This window comes from Giraffa tippelskirchi, chromosome 5, assembly GCF_054371585.1.
Source record: "Giraffa tippelskirchi isolate mGirTip1 chromosome 5, T2T-mGirTip1v1.2.pri, whole genome shotgun sequence".
Lineage (NCBI taxonomy): Eukaryota > Metazoa > Chordata > Mammalia > Artiodactyla > Giraffidae > Giraffa > Giraffa tippelskirchi.
Genome location: NC_137279.1, coordinates 52,161,295 through 52,178,773, shown reverse-complemented (window position 1 = coordinate 52,178,773; position 17,479 = coordinate 52,161,295). Strand labels below are relative to the sequence as shown.

At 45.6% G+C, this 17,479-nt stretch overlaps 1 protein-coding gene across 8 annotated transcripts in view; it reads right to left on the bottom strand.

Annotated features, from left to right (window-relative positions):
* Positions 1-445: 445 nt before the first annotated feature.
* TLR5 (toll like receptor 5) overlaps positions 446-17,479 on the bottom strand; it is a 32,171-nt gene continuing 15,137 nt past the window's right edge. For 6 of the 8 annotated variants that reach the window (XM_081486156.1, XM_081486159.1, XM_081486155.1 and 3 more), the window contains one exon: positions 5,794-9,706. In XM_081486156.1, the coding sequence (XP_081342282.1) occupies positions 7,126-9,702 (2,577 nt within the window). In that variant the 5' untranslated portion in view covers positions 9,703-9,706 and the 3' untranslated portion in view covers positions 5,794-7,125. Of the gene's footprint in view, positions 522-644; positions 2,541-5,793; positions 9,707-17,479 lie in introns of those variants that run through there. The other 2 variants (XR_014052545.1, XM_081486161.1) reach the window with 2 other exon arrangements.

Below are 17,479 nucleotides of genomic sequence, written 5' to 3'. Positions count from 1 at the left end.
AGAAATGGAACATAACCAGCATCGGGTTGCCCCCCTCCAACACTCCCCTCCCTTTTCCCCAAAGGTAATCATTATTCTTACTATCCTCATACATGAGTTTTGCTTTTTTGAAATTTCTAAAACATGGAGTCACTCAGTATGTAATACAGTTATGCGCCACATCTTTGATTTTACATTTTTGTGAGAGTCATTGATTCATGTTATTGCATGTAGCTATAATCAGTAATTGCCTTTTCTGTAGAGTTTTCAATAACCACTATTTATTTATCTGTTTTATGGCTGATGGACATGTGGGTTGTTTCCAATGTCAGCTACTGCAAAGAATGCTACCATAACATTTTTGTCTTCCGGTGCATATGTGCATGGATTTCTAGCTATGGGTAGAATCATAGTGTCATAGGGCACACTCACATGGACTGAACTTTGGTAGTTATCAGGGGACTGCTTTTTATTGTTTTTTTTTTAATTTTTAATTTGTTTTATTGAAGTATGGTTGATTTACAACGTTGTGTTAGTTTCTGCTGTACAGCAAAGTGACTCAGTTATACATATATAATGGCATGCATTTGTATTTTTTGTTTGTCTTTATAAATTTATTTTTATCCTTTTTATTGGCTTCTTTACAATGTTGTGTTAGTTTCTGCTGTACAGCAAAGTGAATCAGCTATATGTATACATATGTCTCCTCTTTTTTTGGATTTCCTTCCCATTTAGGTCATCACAGAGCATTAAGTAGAGTTCTCTGTGCTACACAGTGGGTGTAAATTTTAAAAAAATCCAATTAACTAATGAGAACTGACTGTATAGCACAGGGAGCTCTATTCAATGCTCTGTGGTGATCCAAATGGGAAAGCGAAAGTGTTAGTCTCTCAGTCATGTCAGACTCTTCGTGAGCCCATGAACTCCAGAGGCGCCTGTCCACGGGATTCTCCAGGCAAGAATACTGGAGTGGGTAGCCATTCCCTTCTCCAGGGCATCTTTCTGGCCCAGGGATCAAATCCGGGTGTCCTGCATTGCAGGCAGATTCTTTATTGTCTGAGCCACCAGGGAAAGGAAATCCAAAAAATAGGGGATATATGTATAAATATAGCTGATTCACTTTGCTGTACAGCAGAAACTAAAACATTGTAAAGCAACTATAGTCCAAATTTTAAAAAATACCTCAATTTAACTTCTCTCACCAATAACAGAGGAGAGTTTAAACTGCTCCACCTCTTTGCCAATATTTGATACTGTCAGTCATATTAATTTTAGCCATTCTGGGGTGTGTGTAGTGCTATTGCAGTGTGGTTTTAATTTGTGTTTCCATGATGGCTAAAGGAGATTGAATATCTTTTCATTTGCTTTTGGACACTGGATATCTTTTAGCGAAATTCTGAAGTCTCTTATCCATTTTTCTTTTGTGTTGTCTTTTTCTTACTGATTTTCAGAAAAGCTTTCATATTTTGGCTATGAGTCCTTAACAGATTCATGTATTCTTTCATACTCTCATTTGTCTATTTGCTCACTGATGCTCTGTTTGAAGAGTAGGTCTCAATTACATTAATTAATTAATTAGTCTCTTGATATCAATTGATCCACATCTTTGTCCTGCATCTTCACCCTACTTTCTGCCTTATATTTCTCCAATGCCTTTTCAATAGGTTTAAAAAACAGTTTTGCCAGCTTTTCTAGATAGTCCCAATGAAAGAATCAGGCCAAACTCCCTCAGGCAATCACCATGAACTTGTCTAGTTTTTCCCTCTGCCATTTTTATATTTCCAAATTCATACTCTGAGTGTTGTTTCTTGGTATAACATTCTAGACACTTTACATTGATTTTATATTATGGAAGGTGAGCATTTATCTATCTTACCCTTGTGCTCCACATCCTTCTACCCTCCCAGTACAGTTATTTTGTCATTTCAAACTCCTAACTACACTTACTTTACACTATATCAAGACTATCTAAATACTCTTCACTGCAGATTCATGGGGCCAACAAGAAATTTTCAGAGTCAGTTGTATGCGTTTGAGATGATGAGTGAGATTCTCTTTGAAGTCGTCAGGAGCCCTAATCGATATTGTCAAGTTTCCAGATTCATCTCAGTTTCAAAGACAGCAAGCTCGCGCCATTCTTACACTGACTAGTTCCCCCTATATAGGAGTGACTCCAAAGGACCATGTGGTATGGAAAATATATCAACTTACCGAGGCCTGACTCTGAATTGCTGGGACCACCCAGTACCCACATCTCAACGTGTGTGCGTGCTCAGTCGTGTCCTACTCTTTTGTGACCCCAAGGACTGTAGCCTGCCAGGCTCTTCTGTCCATGGGATTTCCCAGGCAAGAATCCAGGAGTGGGTTGCTATTTCCTCCTGCAGGGGAATCTTCCTGACCCAAGGATCGAACTCACGTCTCCTGCATTGTCAGGTGGACTCTTCACCACTGTGCCGCATCTCAACGTGGTGCTGCTCATCTCTTCTGTTGCCATATATGCTGTAACTCTTGTGGAGTGAGACTTGGAAAAATGGCCTCAAGAAGAATTCCAACTGCTAAGCCTGGTGGTGGAAGAGAAGATGACAGTGGCTGGGATATACAATGTGAACAGATCCTGCAACAACTCTGTATGGATATCTCAAAAGGTGTTTTTTTCAATATGTTTCATTTGTGTTTTTTAAATAAGAGAATTAGAAAAGGCTGTGGGATAGACTCCTTTCAGAAGTCAAATGTTGTGTTTCAACTTACTGTCCCTATAAATACATGCATACTTGTCATTTCACGTGTCCTGGGTTTCACTTGGAAAAGAGAGTCAAAGTGAAGGTCACCCAAAGCAAGAGGGTACCAGGTATAGAGCTACTTCCGGCTGGTGCGGCAGGAAAGTTCTCACTGAGACCAAGTGGCCTTGCTGCCTTCTTCTGGAGTTGTGGTTATAACTGTTACTTGCAGCAATACTTTATTTTTAGTTTTTGTTTTGCTGTATTCTTAGTATGAGGTTCATGAGAAACTTCTTCTCACTGTTTTCCTTCCCCATCCCTTCATCCCTCCATCTGATCCCAGTTCCTGGCTGGTAGTGGAGGAGCGTCACCCACGCCCTGTCATCTGAAATGAAGTTCAATAGGTTTCATAGAGCCTGTGGTCTCCTATCCCTTCAGCATCCACGTGGATGTCCCACTCCTCCTGGCCCTTGCCCTGTCCCTCCCAGGAGGATCTGTTACAGCAGGCAGGTAGCTCAGTATGAGCAGAGAAATGAGGGCAGGGGCCAGGTGGCAGGAAATCACGCATCTTATAAACAGTGGAGGTCCTCAGGCAGACAAAGGAAAGCAGGACACCTCCAGACTAGCAGGAAACTACACTTTCTGGGTGATAAAGGTCTGAATAACAGATAAAGAGCCACAGACAGTGTATTAAAAAGCAGAGACATTACTTAGCCAACAAAGGTCCATATAGTCAAAGCTATGGTTTTTCCAGTAGTCATGTATGGATATGAGAATTGGATCACAAAGAAGACTGGGTGCCAAAGAATTGATGCTTTTGAACTGTGGTGCTGGAGAAGACTCTTGAGAGTCCCTTGGACTGCAAGGAGATCAAATCAATCAATCCTAAAGGAAACCAGTCCTGAATTTTCATTGGAAGGACTGATGCTGAAGCTGAAGCTCCAATACTTCGGCCACCTGATGAAAAGAGCCAACTCATTGGAAAAGACTCTGATGCTGGGAAAGACTGAAGGCAAAATGAGAAGGGGATGACAGAGGCTGAGGTGGTTAAGGAGCATCACCAGCTCAATGGACATGAATTTTAGCAAACTCCAGAAGATAGTGAAGGACAAGAAAGCCTGGTGTGCTGCAGTCCATGGGGTCGGAAAGGGTGGGACATGAGTTAGTGACTGAACAACAACAACAGACAAAGAAAGGTGGGGAAAGGTGAGAATCTCCTGCATCCAAGTGTAACCTTTTGCTCACTGTGGTCTCTTTATGATAAGATTAGCTTACAGATAAGAAGTTCTCATCATGCACCAGGGCTTCCCTAATGGCTCAAATGGTAAAGGATCCATCTGCAATGTGGGAGACTCGGGTTCAACCCCTGGGTTGGGAAGATCCCCCGGAGGAGGAAATGGCAACCCACTCCAGTATTCTTGCCTGGAAAATCCCACGGACAGAGGAGCCTGGTGGGCTACAGTCCATGGGGCCCCAAAAGAGTCAGACATGACTAAGCAATTGAGTGCATGCATGCGCGCATACACACACACACACACACACACACACACACACACACACACCAACAGCCATGACACTTCTAATCTAAGCTAAAAGGAGACAGAAATCCCCCCTCCCTTCAGGAAAATAGAGCTGGGTTGAAAATCAGGAAAGATGACTTCCTTCCCCAGTGACAATTGCACCCCTTCATTTGTATGCCCCTCATAACCATCTTGGCAAAGAGGCCTGGTGTGGCAGCTCCTCCCCTGTCTGCCTGTCCTCCCTCTGAGAGTGTATTTTTCCTTAAATAAGCTTTCACTTTACTTTCTTAACCTCTCTGCTTCATCTCCAAATTCTTTTGCAACGAAGAGAGATCTCAAATTCACCAGCAACACATTTAATAGCAGCAGCTTTGACACCAGGGAGACCTTACAATGTGCTTCATCCATTCACCAGGCATTTATTAACCACATACTCTTGGGCTTCCCTGGTGGCTCAGCGGTCAAGAATCTGGCTGCCAATGCAGGAAACACAGGCTCGATCTCTGAGTGGGGAAGATCCCCTGGAGAAGGAAATGGTAACCCACTCCAGTATTCTTGCCTGGAAAATCCCATGGAACAAAGGAGCCTGGCGGGTTACAGTCCATGGGGTCACAAAAGAGTTGGACACAACTTAGCAGCTATACAACTGGATCAGGCAGCATACTGAGCTCAGGATACAGAGATGACAAGACAAGGTCCCTGCTCTCAGGGGTCACAGTTTAGTAGCCTCTGCATATCCATAGGTACTACGCAATGTTATGTATTTGTGTCAGAAATCTGTGGGGTCACAAGGAATGAATGGTGGTGCTAGGAAATTCACCAGGCAGATGTGAGGGGTAGGGTAGGGAGAAGGAGTTCCAGGGTGGGGGGGGGGAAAGGATGGACACAGGTAGGTGGGCAAGGCTTGTGTGGTCTGGAGACCATATTGGGCTTGTTATGGCCAGTGAGGGCTGGGCATGTAAGACAGGACATTTTGTCATGGAGCTTACCTAGAGGGGTGGTGGCCAGACAGGCTCACAACTCTCAGAGGAAGCAGGAACTAGTAAGAACTTAAAAAAAAAAAGATGGATAGGGCACTAAGAGTTTGCACAAAAGGGAGAGAGAATTTGGGGCTGGAGGCATCCAAGGAGGCTTGGTGGGCTGGATGGGTTGCAGTGATGGGAGAACATTCCAGAAGAAAGGAGCAGAGTGGGGGGGTGTGTGTGCATAAGAATAATGCTATGGAGTAAGACAAGCTCATTCTCATAGATCAGAGGGGCCCCAAGAAGCTGGGATGACAACAGCTAGTGTGTGAGTGTGTGTTGGTATTAGGATGGGGGGCAGGCAGTGAGGGGAAGTGAGTGACATGTGAAGTACAAGTCCCAAGCTGGGTTGGATTTGGAGGACACCATTTGGGAAGCCAGGGGTAACTTTGGCACAGCTTCCTTGATTTAAGTTGTCTTAATGCTTGGAGAAGGAAATGGCAACCTACTCCAGTATTCTTGCTTGGAGAATCCCAGGGACGGGGGAGCCTGGTGGGCGGCCGTCTATGGGGTCGCACAGAGTCGGACACGACTGAAGTGACTTAGCAGCAGCAATGCTTTTGCAGAAAGACATTTATTACTAAAATCAATCTGAAAAAAATACAAAATACACATAGATATCTCTTAAGATAAAAAAAAAAAAATACAAATTCTAAGAAATCACAACTGCCTCCAAAAGGCCCTCCTTGGTGTGGGGACCCTCTCATGGCCATTAGGGTGGCTAAAGATAAGATCTGAGATGCCCTGACATTCTTGGTGGATTTGACTCTCGTGTCAACTCTGTGAGGTAGAGAGGATCATGCCTACAGATGAGAAAACAAGCCCAGTGAAGGTGTGTAATGTGCTCAAGGCCACACATCTCGTGAGCAGCAGAATCAGAAGTCAAACCAAGTTCTGGGTCCAGGTCCATGTTCTTTTTGCAACAGCCTGAGCGGTCGATAAATGAAGTATGGGGGAAAATAAAGCTGAAATAGGCTGGTGCTAAATCACAAAGGTTCTTGAAAGCCAGGTTGAAATAAAGGTTGCAAGCCAAAAAGAACGTCCATGGCCCACTAGGGTTAGATCCAAGAGGTAAGAAGAAGTGGGGCAATATGGCCCCAGGAGAGCTAGTCATTCTCATCCTGGCTTCTTTGGGGCCACTCTGATCCCTGAGACTGGGCATGACCTGCACTGAGCAATGGCATTGTTCTCAAGGTAATAGTAGGAGCCATGCCTTTTTTTCTGTTTGTTTTCTACTTAGTGTTGTTGTGCCAGGCACAAAGCCTTCAGAATCACTGACCAGCCCCCTTCGGGAAATGAGTGCTAGAGAAAGGGTGTTGGCCATCTGTAACTTCTCCCAAGGTGCCCTTGCCATGCAGAGGATTTATCCTGTAGTCGATGCAATGGGAGAGATCAGTGTTACTGGTTCTGAAAGGAAATCAATGCAGAGTAAGAACTGCTGGGGGCAGTTGCAGTTTTCTAGATCTATTACTTTCCATTTGGACATTGGCAAGACAAAACATTGTGTTGCAATGAAAATCAAGGAGATTTATGTTCTTTTCATTGTAGGAAAACAACAACTCCATAAAGGACCCCCAAATGGCAACTTAAGGGCTTCCCAGGTGGCTCAGTGGTAAAGACTTTGTCTGCTAATATAGGAGACACAGGAGACTCGGGTTCGATCCCTGGGTCAGGAAGATCCCCTGGGGGAGGAAATGGCAAATCACTCCAGTATTCTTGCCTAGTAAATCTCATGAACAGAGGCGCCTGGTCGGCTACAGTCCATGGGGTTGCAAAGAGTAGGACATGACTGAGCAACTGAACATACAGGCATGCAAATGGTAACCGGTGGAAATAAAAGGTACAGAGTTATCTGTAGCTTGTGATAAGTGGAAACTGCTCCTTGGACTAGGAGATTGTGGTTACATTTTGCAGCTGAACAGCACTGTCTTTCTTCCTTTCCTTTTCTTTCTTTAGAATGCATTCAGAGAGTTTATTGAGAAACCAGTCAACATCCTGGAGATCCTCAGGCCACCTCAAGTACTGCCGTTTCTGGACGAACCCTCTGATGGACTGATGCTTCATCAGATGGAACTGGGACAGGGACCCCACCACCACCATGATGAGGGCGCCATTGAGGTCAGCTAAGCACCTGCTCTGGGCGTAATTGAAGGCTTCGAGGCACCACCCGTCTCTAAGGAAGTGTCTGCTCACGAGACAGACAATCTTTCTGCTGCTCCACACAGCATCCTGGATGTTGGTGATATGGTTTACCCCGGGCATAAAGTCTCTTTCTTCAAAGCACAAGTTAAATCTGTTTTGGCTGCTGTACTGGACATCCAGGTGTTTGAGCAAAGCATTCTGCACCCATTCAAAGTCTTTGCTACTGAAGCACAAATAGGCATCATATTTGTACGTATCTGATTCTCTTCCCTTGATGGGGTCCTTGAACAGCAGACTCTGGGCTTTCTTATAACAGATGAAACAAAACCCCCGGAACTTTGTAACTGTGAGGATGACCACGAGGAACAGAGTCAAGGTGACAGTGACCAGGATGAAAAGGGAAAACTTCAGGGACTCTAAAACTTCTTCTTCTTCGCAACCTTCTGTGGAAAGACTGTAAAGGGAAACCCCAGCCAGAGAGTTTGGGTACATGCAGTACATGTCTGCTGGAGACCCAAATATTGTGATATTGGTTTGATTGAGCCAATGGATAAAAGTACTAAGTTCACACTCACAGATGAATTTGTTATGAGTTATGTCCACGGCACTCAGTGATGTAAATAAATCAGGATCAGGAGAGAGGAGCTGGTTTCCAGATATATCCAGGATCTCTAAGTTAGCAGGTAAGTCACCAGGAGAAAGAACAGTAAGCCTGTTGTCTTTGAGGCTGAGTCCCCTCAGTGCAGTCAGATGACGAAATACTCCTGGTGGAAGGAAATTCAGGTAGTTTTTATTCAGATAGAGGAGCTGGAGATGGGAAAGCCCCTTAAAAACATCCCAACATGAGCCGGCTTCCCAGGCAAGTTGCAACATATTTTCTCCAAGGAAAAGCTTTTCTAGGCTGGGATTCTCTGAAGGGGCATGGTTTTGGTGACAAAAGGAAAAGCGATTTTGATTTAAAATAAGAATCTGGAGATGAGGTACCTGGAGAAGGAAGTAGAGATCATTCAGATTTTCTAGCCTATTCTCTGATAAGTGGATGAAATTGGCTCTAAGTGGGATGTTTGGCAAAGTCACCAGCTTATTGCCACCCAAAAAGATATTAGGAATGCTTGGAAGAAAATAAATTGTTTTAAGAGCATTATCCCGGAGGTCCAAGGTATTTAATTTCCACAGGAATTTAAATGTTTTGTCCTGAATGATCCCAATGTGATTCTTCTGCAGGTCAATAGAGGCCACATTAGGTAGTCCATCGAAATCATAATTATATAATTCCCCAAGAAGGTTATGTGATATATTGAGAACTTGAAGGTTGTCAAGTCCATAAAATGCATTCCTCGAAATAGTGTTTATCTTGTTGTAGGCGAGGTTCAGGAACTTCAGCTCCTGGAGCGTCTCAAAGACTCGGAAATTCAGGGAGAAGATATACCCATGTGAAATGTCCAGCTGTATCATCGAGCTCCTGGCCAGCCCAGCAAAGGTGTGCTGGTCAGGATCCTTCAGGTTGGAGAAGCCAAACGAAGAACCCATAATATGATGGGTAAGAACCAAAGAGAAAATCTGGCTCCCATTGATGGCATTGCTGAAGTTTCTCATGACGTCCACCCCCCAGCCATTGCCAGAAACATCTAGGGTTTCCAGGACCATATTTCTGAATGGGTTCAGACACTTCTTCCAGTCCACTGAGACCCTGCTGTACAGGTGGTTATCAGCAAGGCTTAAGAAGGAGAGTGTTTTCCCTTGGAGGGGTTTGAGTTCTTGCTCACATACAATAGGTATTTGGTTGAGGGAAAAATCAATGGACTTCAAGGAATTCAGTTCCCGGAATGAGGGATGAAGGTAAAGACTCTGAATTTGATTTTTGGATAGGTCCAAGTGAGTCAAAGATGCCAAATTTCTGAAATAGCCATCTTTTAATACAGCATCAGAGAGACCACAGAAAAACAGTCGAAGTTCAATGAGGTGGGGCAGTCCCTGAAAAGCATCTGGATGCAAGAAGTCTATCCGACTTCCACCCAGGTCCAGGATCCTGAGATTGGGCAGGTTTCGGAAGGCTTCTCTGTAAATGGTCAAGGGGGTAAACTGAGTTCCCAGCTCCAGCAGCTGCAACTGCTCCAGGAAGGGGAAGGATGTGGTTGTGACTGTCCTGATATAGTTGAAGCTGAGCAGGAGGCTCTTGGTGGTGTTGGGGACCTGGGGCACTTGGGTGAGGTTGCAGGAAAGATAGAGGGCTCTCCAACCATCAAAGAAGCAGGAAGAAACTCCAAGTGCAGGACTGGTCAGGAGTACGACTCCTAAGAGAAGGTCAAGGCAGTCTCTCATGATCCTATGGAGAAGAAGAGAGAGTGAAGACACAGACATCTAAGCTCAAGGCACTGGGCACAGCCTTGAGGGTGCTTAGGGCCTGGGAGACCCCTCTGTGATGTGGTTGCTTCTTAGACCCTGTGTTCCTCTGAGTCCGTGGCCATGCCTATTGGCAGATACTGTGTGGTGTAGACAGAGCTTTTCTCTCTTCTTATCTATTATGTTGCATTTTTCTACATAGCAAGTGTGGTTCTAAGTACTTTAGAAATACGTTATTTAATCTTTATGATAACTCAGCATTCATTCATAAGGTTGTGAATTCATTCATTCAAGATTTGCTGATGGAAGTTGGAGAAAACATTAGGAAAAGATATATTTGAACTTCACTCCAGCCAGGGACCCCATTCCTATCCCAAGGCAGCCTCTGCTGAGGAGTGAAAAATAAATCCACTGATTTTTCTTTCCCCTCTAATCTGCCAAAGATACTAAGTCATCTCTATTTATCCATCCTCATTTCCTACACAGTACAGCTCATCATGTAAAAACTGGGTACACCATTTTTCAGTTTAATAAGGATGTACTAAGCACCAACTGCATGCCTGGCACTTGTGTGACCATGTGAGTGTACAACTAAACAAAAACCAGACCCCTTGCCTAGTCCAATAGGTAAATTCACTGTCTGTCTGGGTTGAGCATTTGCTTGTGCACAGCGGCAAGAGGCGCTGAATGAATGTGTCTGGTTACATTCTCAGTGCTGTGTTGGGAGCTGTGAGGGTACAGAGAAAGTGCACGATGGCTGCTCAGAGAGCTTCACCTCTGCCCACCGGTATGGCATCTCCACCTGGTGCCTGCCAAGTACTCAACTTGCTCTACGTGTAATATCAGAAGGCCTCTGTTGGAAGGTAAGGAAAGAGCTACATGGCTCAGAGGGCAGAGGGAGAGGGAGAGGAAAGAAAGAAACAAGAAGAGGGCACTGGTTTATGACAACATCCCTGGTACAGTTTCCATATCAGGGTAGACAGCATGAAGAGGTCATGGCACCAGAGGAGCTACCAGCCCCGGGTCACTTGCAGGCTCTGAAGAGGGTTCGCTGTGTTGGGGGTGATTTGCGGTAGGGTTTCCATAGCACCTTTGAGGCTCTGACACACAATTTACAGCTGATCAGAAGCAGACATCAACTCCTGAGTTGACCCAAAGTATCAAAAGCAGGACACATTAAGAGTAGGACAGCAAGACTTCCCTGGTGATCCGGTGGTTAAGAATCTGCCTGCCAGTGCAGGAGACGTGGGTTTCATCCCTGGTCCGGGAAGATCCCACATGCCGTGGGGCAATGAAGCCCACGTGCCACAACTACTGAACCCACATGCACCAACAAAGATCCAAGGCAGCCAAAAATAAATAAATTCATTAAATTAAAAGAAAAGGGGGGGATGGTATACTCATGTATACTATCAGGTGAAAAACAATTATTGCCATTTCACATTTGAAATTAAACAATTTCCAATTGGTAGTAATTCAAGATAACCTACTATTAAGAATAAACCCAAAACCAGGCACTTAAGAATCATAACAAAAAGCTTAACAAGAATGTTTATCAAGGCTCGTATTTTCTCTGCATTTTCCACTCATGGGCTCAGGGTAACAACAGCAGAGTCACCTTTGTTCTCTGAAATGTCACCCCCATGTCAGCAAGTCGTGTCAGTTTTACCCCCCAAGTCTACTCTGTTCAAGCCCCCATCTCTTGACGAGACTAGACTTGACAGTTCTCACTGATCTCTATTTCCAGTCTTACCTTCCATTTCCCAAAGAGCAGCCAGGGTTTTCTTTCAGAGATATAACCCAGAAGATACCACGCCTCTGCATAGACCCCCTTCCTTCTCCTCCCACTTCTCTGGGAATAAAATCCTGCAAAGACTTCCTTCATCTGGTTCTTGCCTGTCTCTGCCACACCCTCCTCCTCAATAACTTACTCAATTAATTTTTGCTGAGCATCTGTGTCTGGCACTGTTTTAGTGGTGAACACAATAGACCAAGCCTGACCTTTCACTCTCCAAAAATGCACATTTGCAACATAAACCAAATTTTGTACCTGAGTTCAGAGGGTTCACTGATCTCCTGAAGGCTACCCCTTTCAATCTCATGAGGAAAACCCTTGGTTTACATATAACAACCACCATATTTTATGTTCTAGAACAGGGCTTGGGAAACTTTTTCCGTAAAGGGCCAAGTGGTGAATATTTTAGGCTTTGCAGTCCAAATACCATAGTTTGCTAACCTCTGTTTTAGAAGAAAAGAGAATGGAGACTTTGATTTCACCAATGAGGGTTTTAAGGGACTGCAAGATAAATGTGTTTTGATACCCAACTGATATTTGCAGGAAAGAACTAGCTTGGCCCCCAAACTGCTGACAGTTTTGCGGCTGTTGGTTTATTCAAACATCAGAATAAATTCTCGTCTTATGTAACCTGACAGGAAAATCCCTGCAGAGACATGGGAGTGAGAACACCAGTCCAGAATAACAGAGTTAAGATATCTAGTTTCAATTCTGTCTTTTTACGGACCACGTTTCAATTCTGTCTTTTTATCCCTTCCGAATGTCGACACTGTACTAGGCAGCTTGACCTTGAATTCATGGTAACAACAAGCGAAAGAAAGTCCCAGACAACACATGTTCAATACACTGAATTTTCAAGTCTACAACAGGGAAGCTAAAATTAAACAGTAAGATAGATAAGGCCAGTTGAACAAACAGATATTAAAGAAAATCATTTGGGTCATGTCATGCTATGAAGACATACTGCAGACCTATTTTCTTATGAAATACAGCAAAGTGTGAAATAGCTACATCTTCATCTCTGAAGCAGACTTCTATGGGTCAGGTGGCAGGACACATCAGTAGAGGAGCCAAGCACCAGGTGAGCCAACAGGAGTCTGGAGGGGTTATTTATGATGACAGAAGCTAGGAAGAGGGACCATCCCAGGCAGGGGTGTCCTGGAATGAGAACCAGGATCCAAAATGGGTCAGAATAAATACAAATGAACACTGGTACAGGGCAAATCTAATTTCAAGGTGAGAACCAGGCCATGGAATTGTTTCAGACCTGACTAAATGTCAGAAAGATGAGCTTCCAGAGTGAAGGTAGGTTGTGAGACAGGGTGGGCAAGCAGGTGTGGACTTAGGGAACCCAATAAAAAAGATCAAGTGATCTAAAAGTCCAAATCCTAAGTGGGTTGAAGCCAAAGGGAGCAAGAGGGATGAGAGTGTGTTGGGTAAGGCCTGGAAGAAGCCTGTGCCAGACAGGGCTCCCTGCTTCTTGATCCCAAAGCAGCTTCTGACCCCGCAGAGGAGGGCGCCATCAGGGGTGTCTGGAGTGAGTTCTCAGAGGCAGCATATAGAGCGGCCTGGCAGTGCGCTCCTAAACTATTAGTAAAAAGATGGTGAGAAGCGACATGTACTGACACTGTTAGTTCTGCCCTCAGGCGATACACTCAGTCCTTCCTAAAAATCACTCAGCTATGCAAAATCACACAATAAGACCACAGGACTTCTGGGCAAAAAGAGGGCAGCACATAGCATGCAAAACCTTCACTGGCAGCACCTAAAAAGCCTAATGAAAATGGTAGCACCATTTTATACATGTATGCAGTTAAGAAATACACACACACACACACACACACACACACACACACTGCAAGAAATATCCCTTTGCCGTGAAAAAGGCCTGAGAGTTGCCACTCGGGAGCTACTGTGAGGTGCTGGACGGAGGGGGCTATTTGGTATCAGGGGAAGTGGAACACCAGCTGGGAATGGGTGTCAGCTCAAAACACACACGGAGTGTGAAGGTTGCTGGCAGATTTCTGAGATCTTTTCCTTCGTCATATGTAGGTCGGTTCAGCGGGGTCGTTTAAAGCTTAAGAAATGGTACGTAAGCAAATGCAAATTTCACGTTCACTAATATGTTCATGTTGTTTCCTAATATATGAGTAATCTTCCCTAATACAGCAATACTGTTCCTTAATATGTCAGTTGTGGTGGAACAAAATTGTTATTTCACAGCAAGCATTATAACAGAACACCCGGTTCTCATTCAAGGCTGCTGCTGCTAAGTCGCTTCAGCCGTGTCCGACTCTGTGCGACCCCATAGACGGCAGCCCACCAGGCTCCCCTGTCCCTGGGATTCTCCAGGCAAGAACACTGGAGTGGGTTGCCATTGCCTTCTCCAGTGCATGAAAGGGAAAAGTGAAAGTGAAGTCGCTCAGTCATGTCTGACTCTTCGCGACCCCATGGACTGCGGCCCACCAGGCTCCTCCGTCCATGGGATTTTCCAGGCAAGAGTACTGGAGTGGGGTGCCACTGCCTTCTCTGCATTCAAGGCTAACAGTTCAAGTTAAGAGTAGGACAAAAGGGGGTTCCATATATGAGCTACCCCTCCACCTGTGTGGTAGAGTTCGGAAAACTCGTGGGACTGGCTCAGGAATCAGCGCTGGGGACCAGTGCAGACTCGGGTGCCAAAGGGCTCAGAACCTTGGGCAGAGAGCATCACCTCCAGCAGCCTCAGCAGGTTCCTGTTTCAATGAGAGACTGAACAAGAGGAGCCATTCTCAACTCTGGTGACATGTGAGAACCATCTGAAGAGCTTACAGCACTGAAGCTCAGGCTTCCCATAGACTAGTTAAAAGAGACTCTCAGGGGTCTGTACTCTTAACAAGTAACTGAATTTTGTACACACCCAAATTTTAGAATCACTGGTATAAACCCATGGTTCTCTAACTTGGCCATACATTGGAACCACTGGGGGAGTTAAAATAAAATAAAGGAAGTGGGTTCCATCTATGGGTGATTTGGTTGGTCTAGGGTGTGGCTAGGGCATCCTGAGTTGTCAAATCTCTCCCAGTGATTCCAGTTTCAAAAGGTCGGCTCACATGGCTGCAAGTTTGACGGTACCTTAGAACCGATACAGGTATTTGCACACCACACTCATAACAGCATTATGCACAACAGCCAACAGGTAGGAATGACCCAAATGTCCACTGATAGATGAGAAGATAATGTGGTACATCCATAAAACGGAATATTACTAAAAACAGAGGGAAAGCTGGCACATGCTTCAACAACATGTGTGAAACTTAAAGATACTCTCTGTGAAATAAGTGAATCACAAAAGACACATACTGTTTGATTCCACTTATATGAGGGACTTAGATTAGCCAAATTCAGAGAGACAGAAAGTGAATAGATGTTTCCAGGCGTTGGAGGGAGGGGTGGGGAATTATGGTTTTGTAGGTTCATTGTTTCTGTTTGTGATGATGAGAAATTTCTGGAGATTAATGCTCAGTTGTGTACGACTCTTTGTGATCCCATGGACTGTAGCCCACCAGGCTCCTCTGCCCATGGGATTCTCCAGGCAAGAATACTGGAGTGGGTTGCCATTCCCTTCTCCAGGGGATCTTCCTGACCCAGGGATCGAACCCGGGTCTCCCGCATTGCAGGCAGATTCTTTACTGTCTGAGCCACCATCTACAATATGATTGTCCTTAATGTCAAATATGGGGCTTCCCTGGTGGCTCAGCAGTAAAGAATCTGCCTGCAATGCAAGAGCTGCAGGAGAGGCGGTTTCAATCCCTGCATCAGGAAGATTTCCTGGAGGAGGGCATGGCAACCCACTCCAGTATTCTTGCCTGGAGAATCCATGGACAGAGAGCCTGGTGGGCTACAGTCCATGGGGTTGCAAAGAATCGGACATGACTGAAGTGACTTAGCATGCATGCACAATGTCAAGTATATTTTACCACAATCAGAAAACAAAATTAAAGAGAAAAAAGCAATACCACCACTCCCAGATTCTGACTCCTGGAGATTCAGCTGCATAGGTCTCATAGAGCTGGGGAAATGCATTTTATCATCATATCCCAGATACTTTGAGGAGAGTGGTCCTCAGGCCACGCTCTGAGAAACCCTGGTCTAAAGGACCCCCTCCAAGTCAGAAACTGCATGTTTTTCTTAGAGGAAGAGGGCTGGAAAGAAATTCAGAGGGCTGTTGAGAATTGGGTTTTTATTACTGATGCTACTTGTGTCTAGGGCTCTGAGGGGTAACAGGAGCAGCTCAATCAATGCGGGCCTCAATACTCCTGCCAAACACTGTTAATTAAGATAATGAGACCAGAGGGAGAAGGGTCGCAGCCCTTTTCTCCGAGTTGAATTCATTTAGCTTTAATCCCAGCCATCAGCAGAGCGGGTTCCCTTTCTTGACTTAATTGCCTGGCCAGCAGAGCTGCTGGCCTCAAGATGGGTGAGTTACCAGCCTTGGTGTCTCTGTGGGAAGCAGGGAAGCCTGCACCCAGGGGCGCCTCTGCTCCCCGGGCACCATGGTTGGCTGGCAAATTCTGCTGGCCCGGGCCAGGACTGTGCTAATTTAATACTTGGTTCTTAACAAATAATACTCGTAATGGGCTCTTTGGCTGCACCTGGGATTCTGAGCTTGGCCGCAAGACTAGAGAGAGGATGTTTCTCCTGGCAGGTGGTGGCCCATATCTGGCAGGAGGCCGGAGCACCAGGCATGGAGAACCAACTGCTGTCTGAGCAAAACAGTTAATTCATATCCAAATGGGTGCTGGGGAGAGTTTCTCCCGGGTTCACAGAACAATAAAATCCTGGACCGAGTCCACATGGGGAGACGTTCAAGTTCAGCCTCGGAAAAAGGCTCAAGGCCAGTGGACACGGTGATCTTCCCAGGGCAAATGTGCTCTCCAGATGCAGGACACAGCATCACGTCATTGGAACAAGCCAGAAAATGAGCACTCTGAAGCCAGCAGTGTCGCCAGGGCCATGGTCCTTCCAGACCAGTGTTCTGCCTCTGACAGCAGTTCCAATAAAACGCATGGGTGACTGCTTTGCTGTGAACCTCAGCGTTTGCTCCCCAGATACAAATCCAGCTTTCGCACAAACCACCATAACTTTGAGGCTCTTCCCGAGTGACCTCTTTTTCATTCAACACCACCTCTTCTCATGGTGACCAGCTGCTGTATTGAGAATCTGCGCTTGTCCTGGAGTCACTCTTCCCATGCCAAGGCCCCTGCTCTGTGCTGGTCACTGCTGGATGTTGGGGGTCCTCTGCCTGCCAAGGTCTCATGGTCTGTAGAGATTCTAGAGCAGTGATGCCCAAGAGGTGTTCTTGCACCAGCAGCATCAGTGCTACCTGGCCCCCCTCCCCTACCTCCTGAATCAGAAGCTCTGGGGCATGGCCCGGCAGGCTGTTCTATCAAGCCCCCTGGGTGGTTCTGACACACATTCACTTCTGAGAGCTACTGGACTCGAGTCTGGAGGGAGGAAAGAAGTATATCCTAATAACTACAATACCACAGAGTGGAAACCTTTGCCTACACGCTCATGCCCATAGAGCTTCCTCCCTTTCTGCATCCTCCCAAGTCTTTGCGTGCTCAGTTGCTTCAGTCGTGTCTGACTCTTTGCAACCCTATGGACTGTAGCATGTCAGGCTCCTCTGTCCATGGGATTCTCCAGGTGAGAATACTGGAGTGGGTTGCCATGCCCTCCTCTAGGGGATCTTCCCAACCCAACCCAATTGAACCGGCATCTCCTGCATTGCAGATGGATTCTTTACCCACTGAGCTACCTGAGAAGGTACCATTATACACATAAGAAAACTAAGGCCCAGAGAAGTAAAGTAACTTACTTAAGGCCACACAGTTCTGACTCCCCTCTAAACCTAGTGCCTCCGGTGTGGTCGCACAAGGAGGTCAGTGTGGGAGTACTTCTGCGGCCCACCCCTGGGTCTTC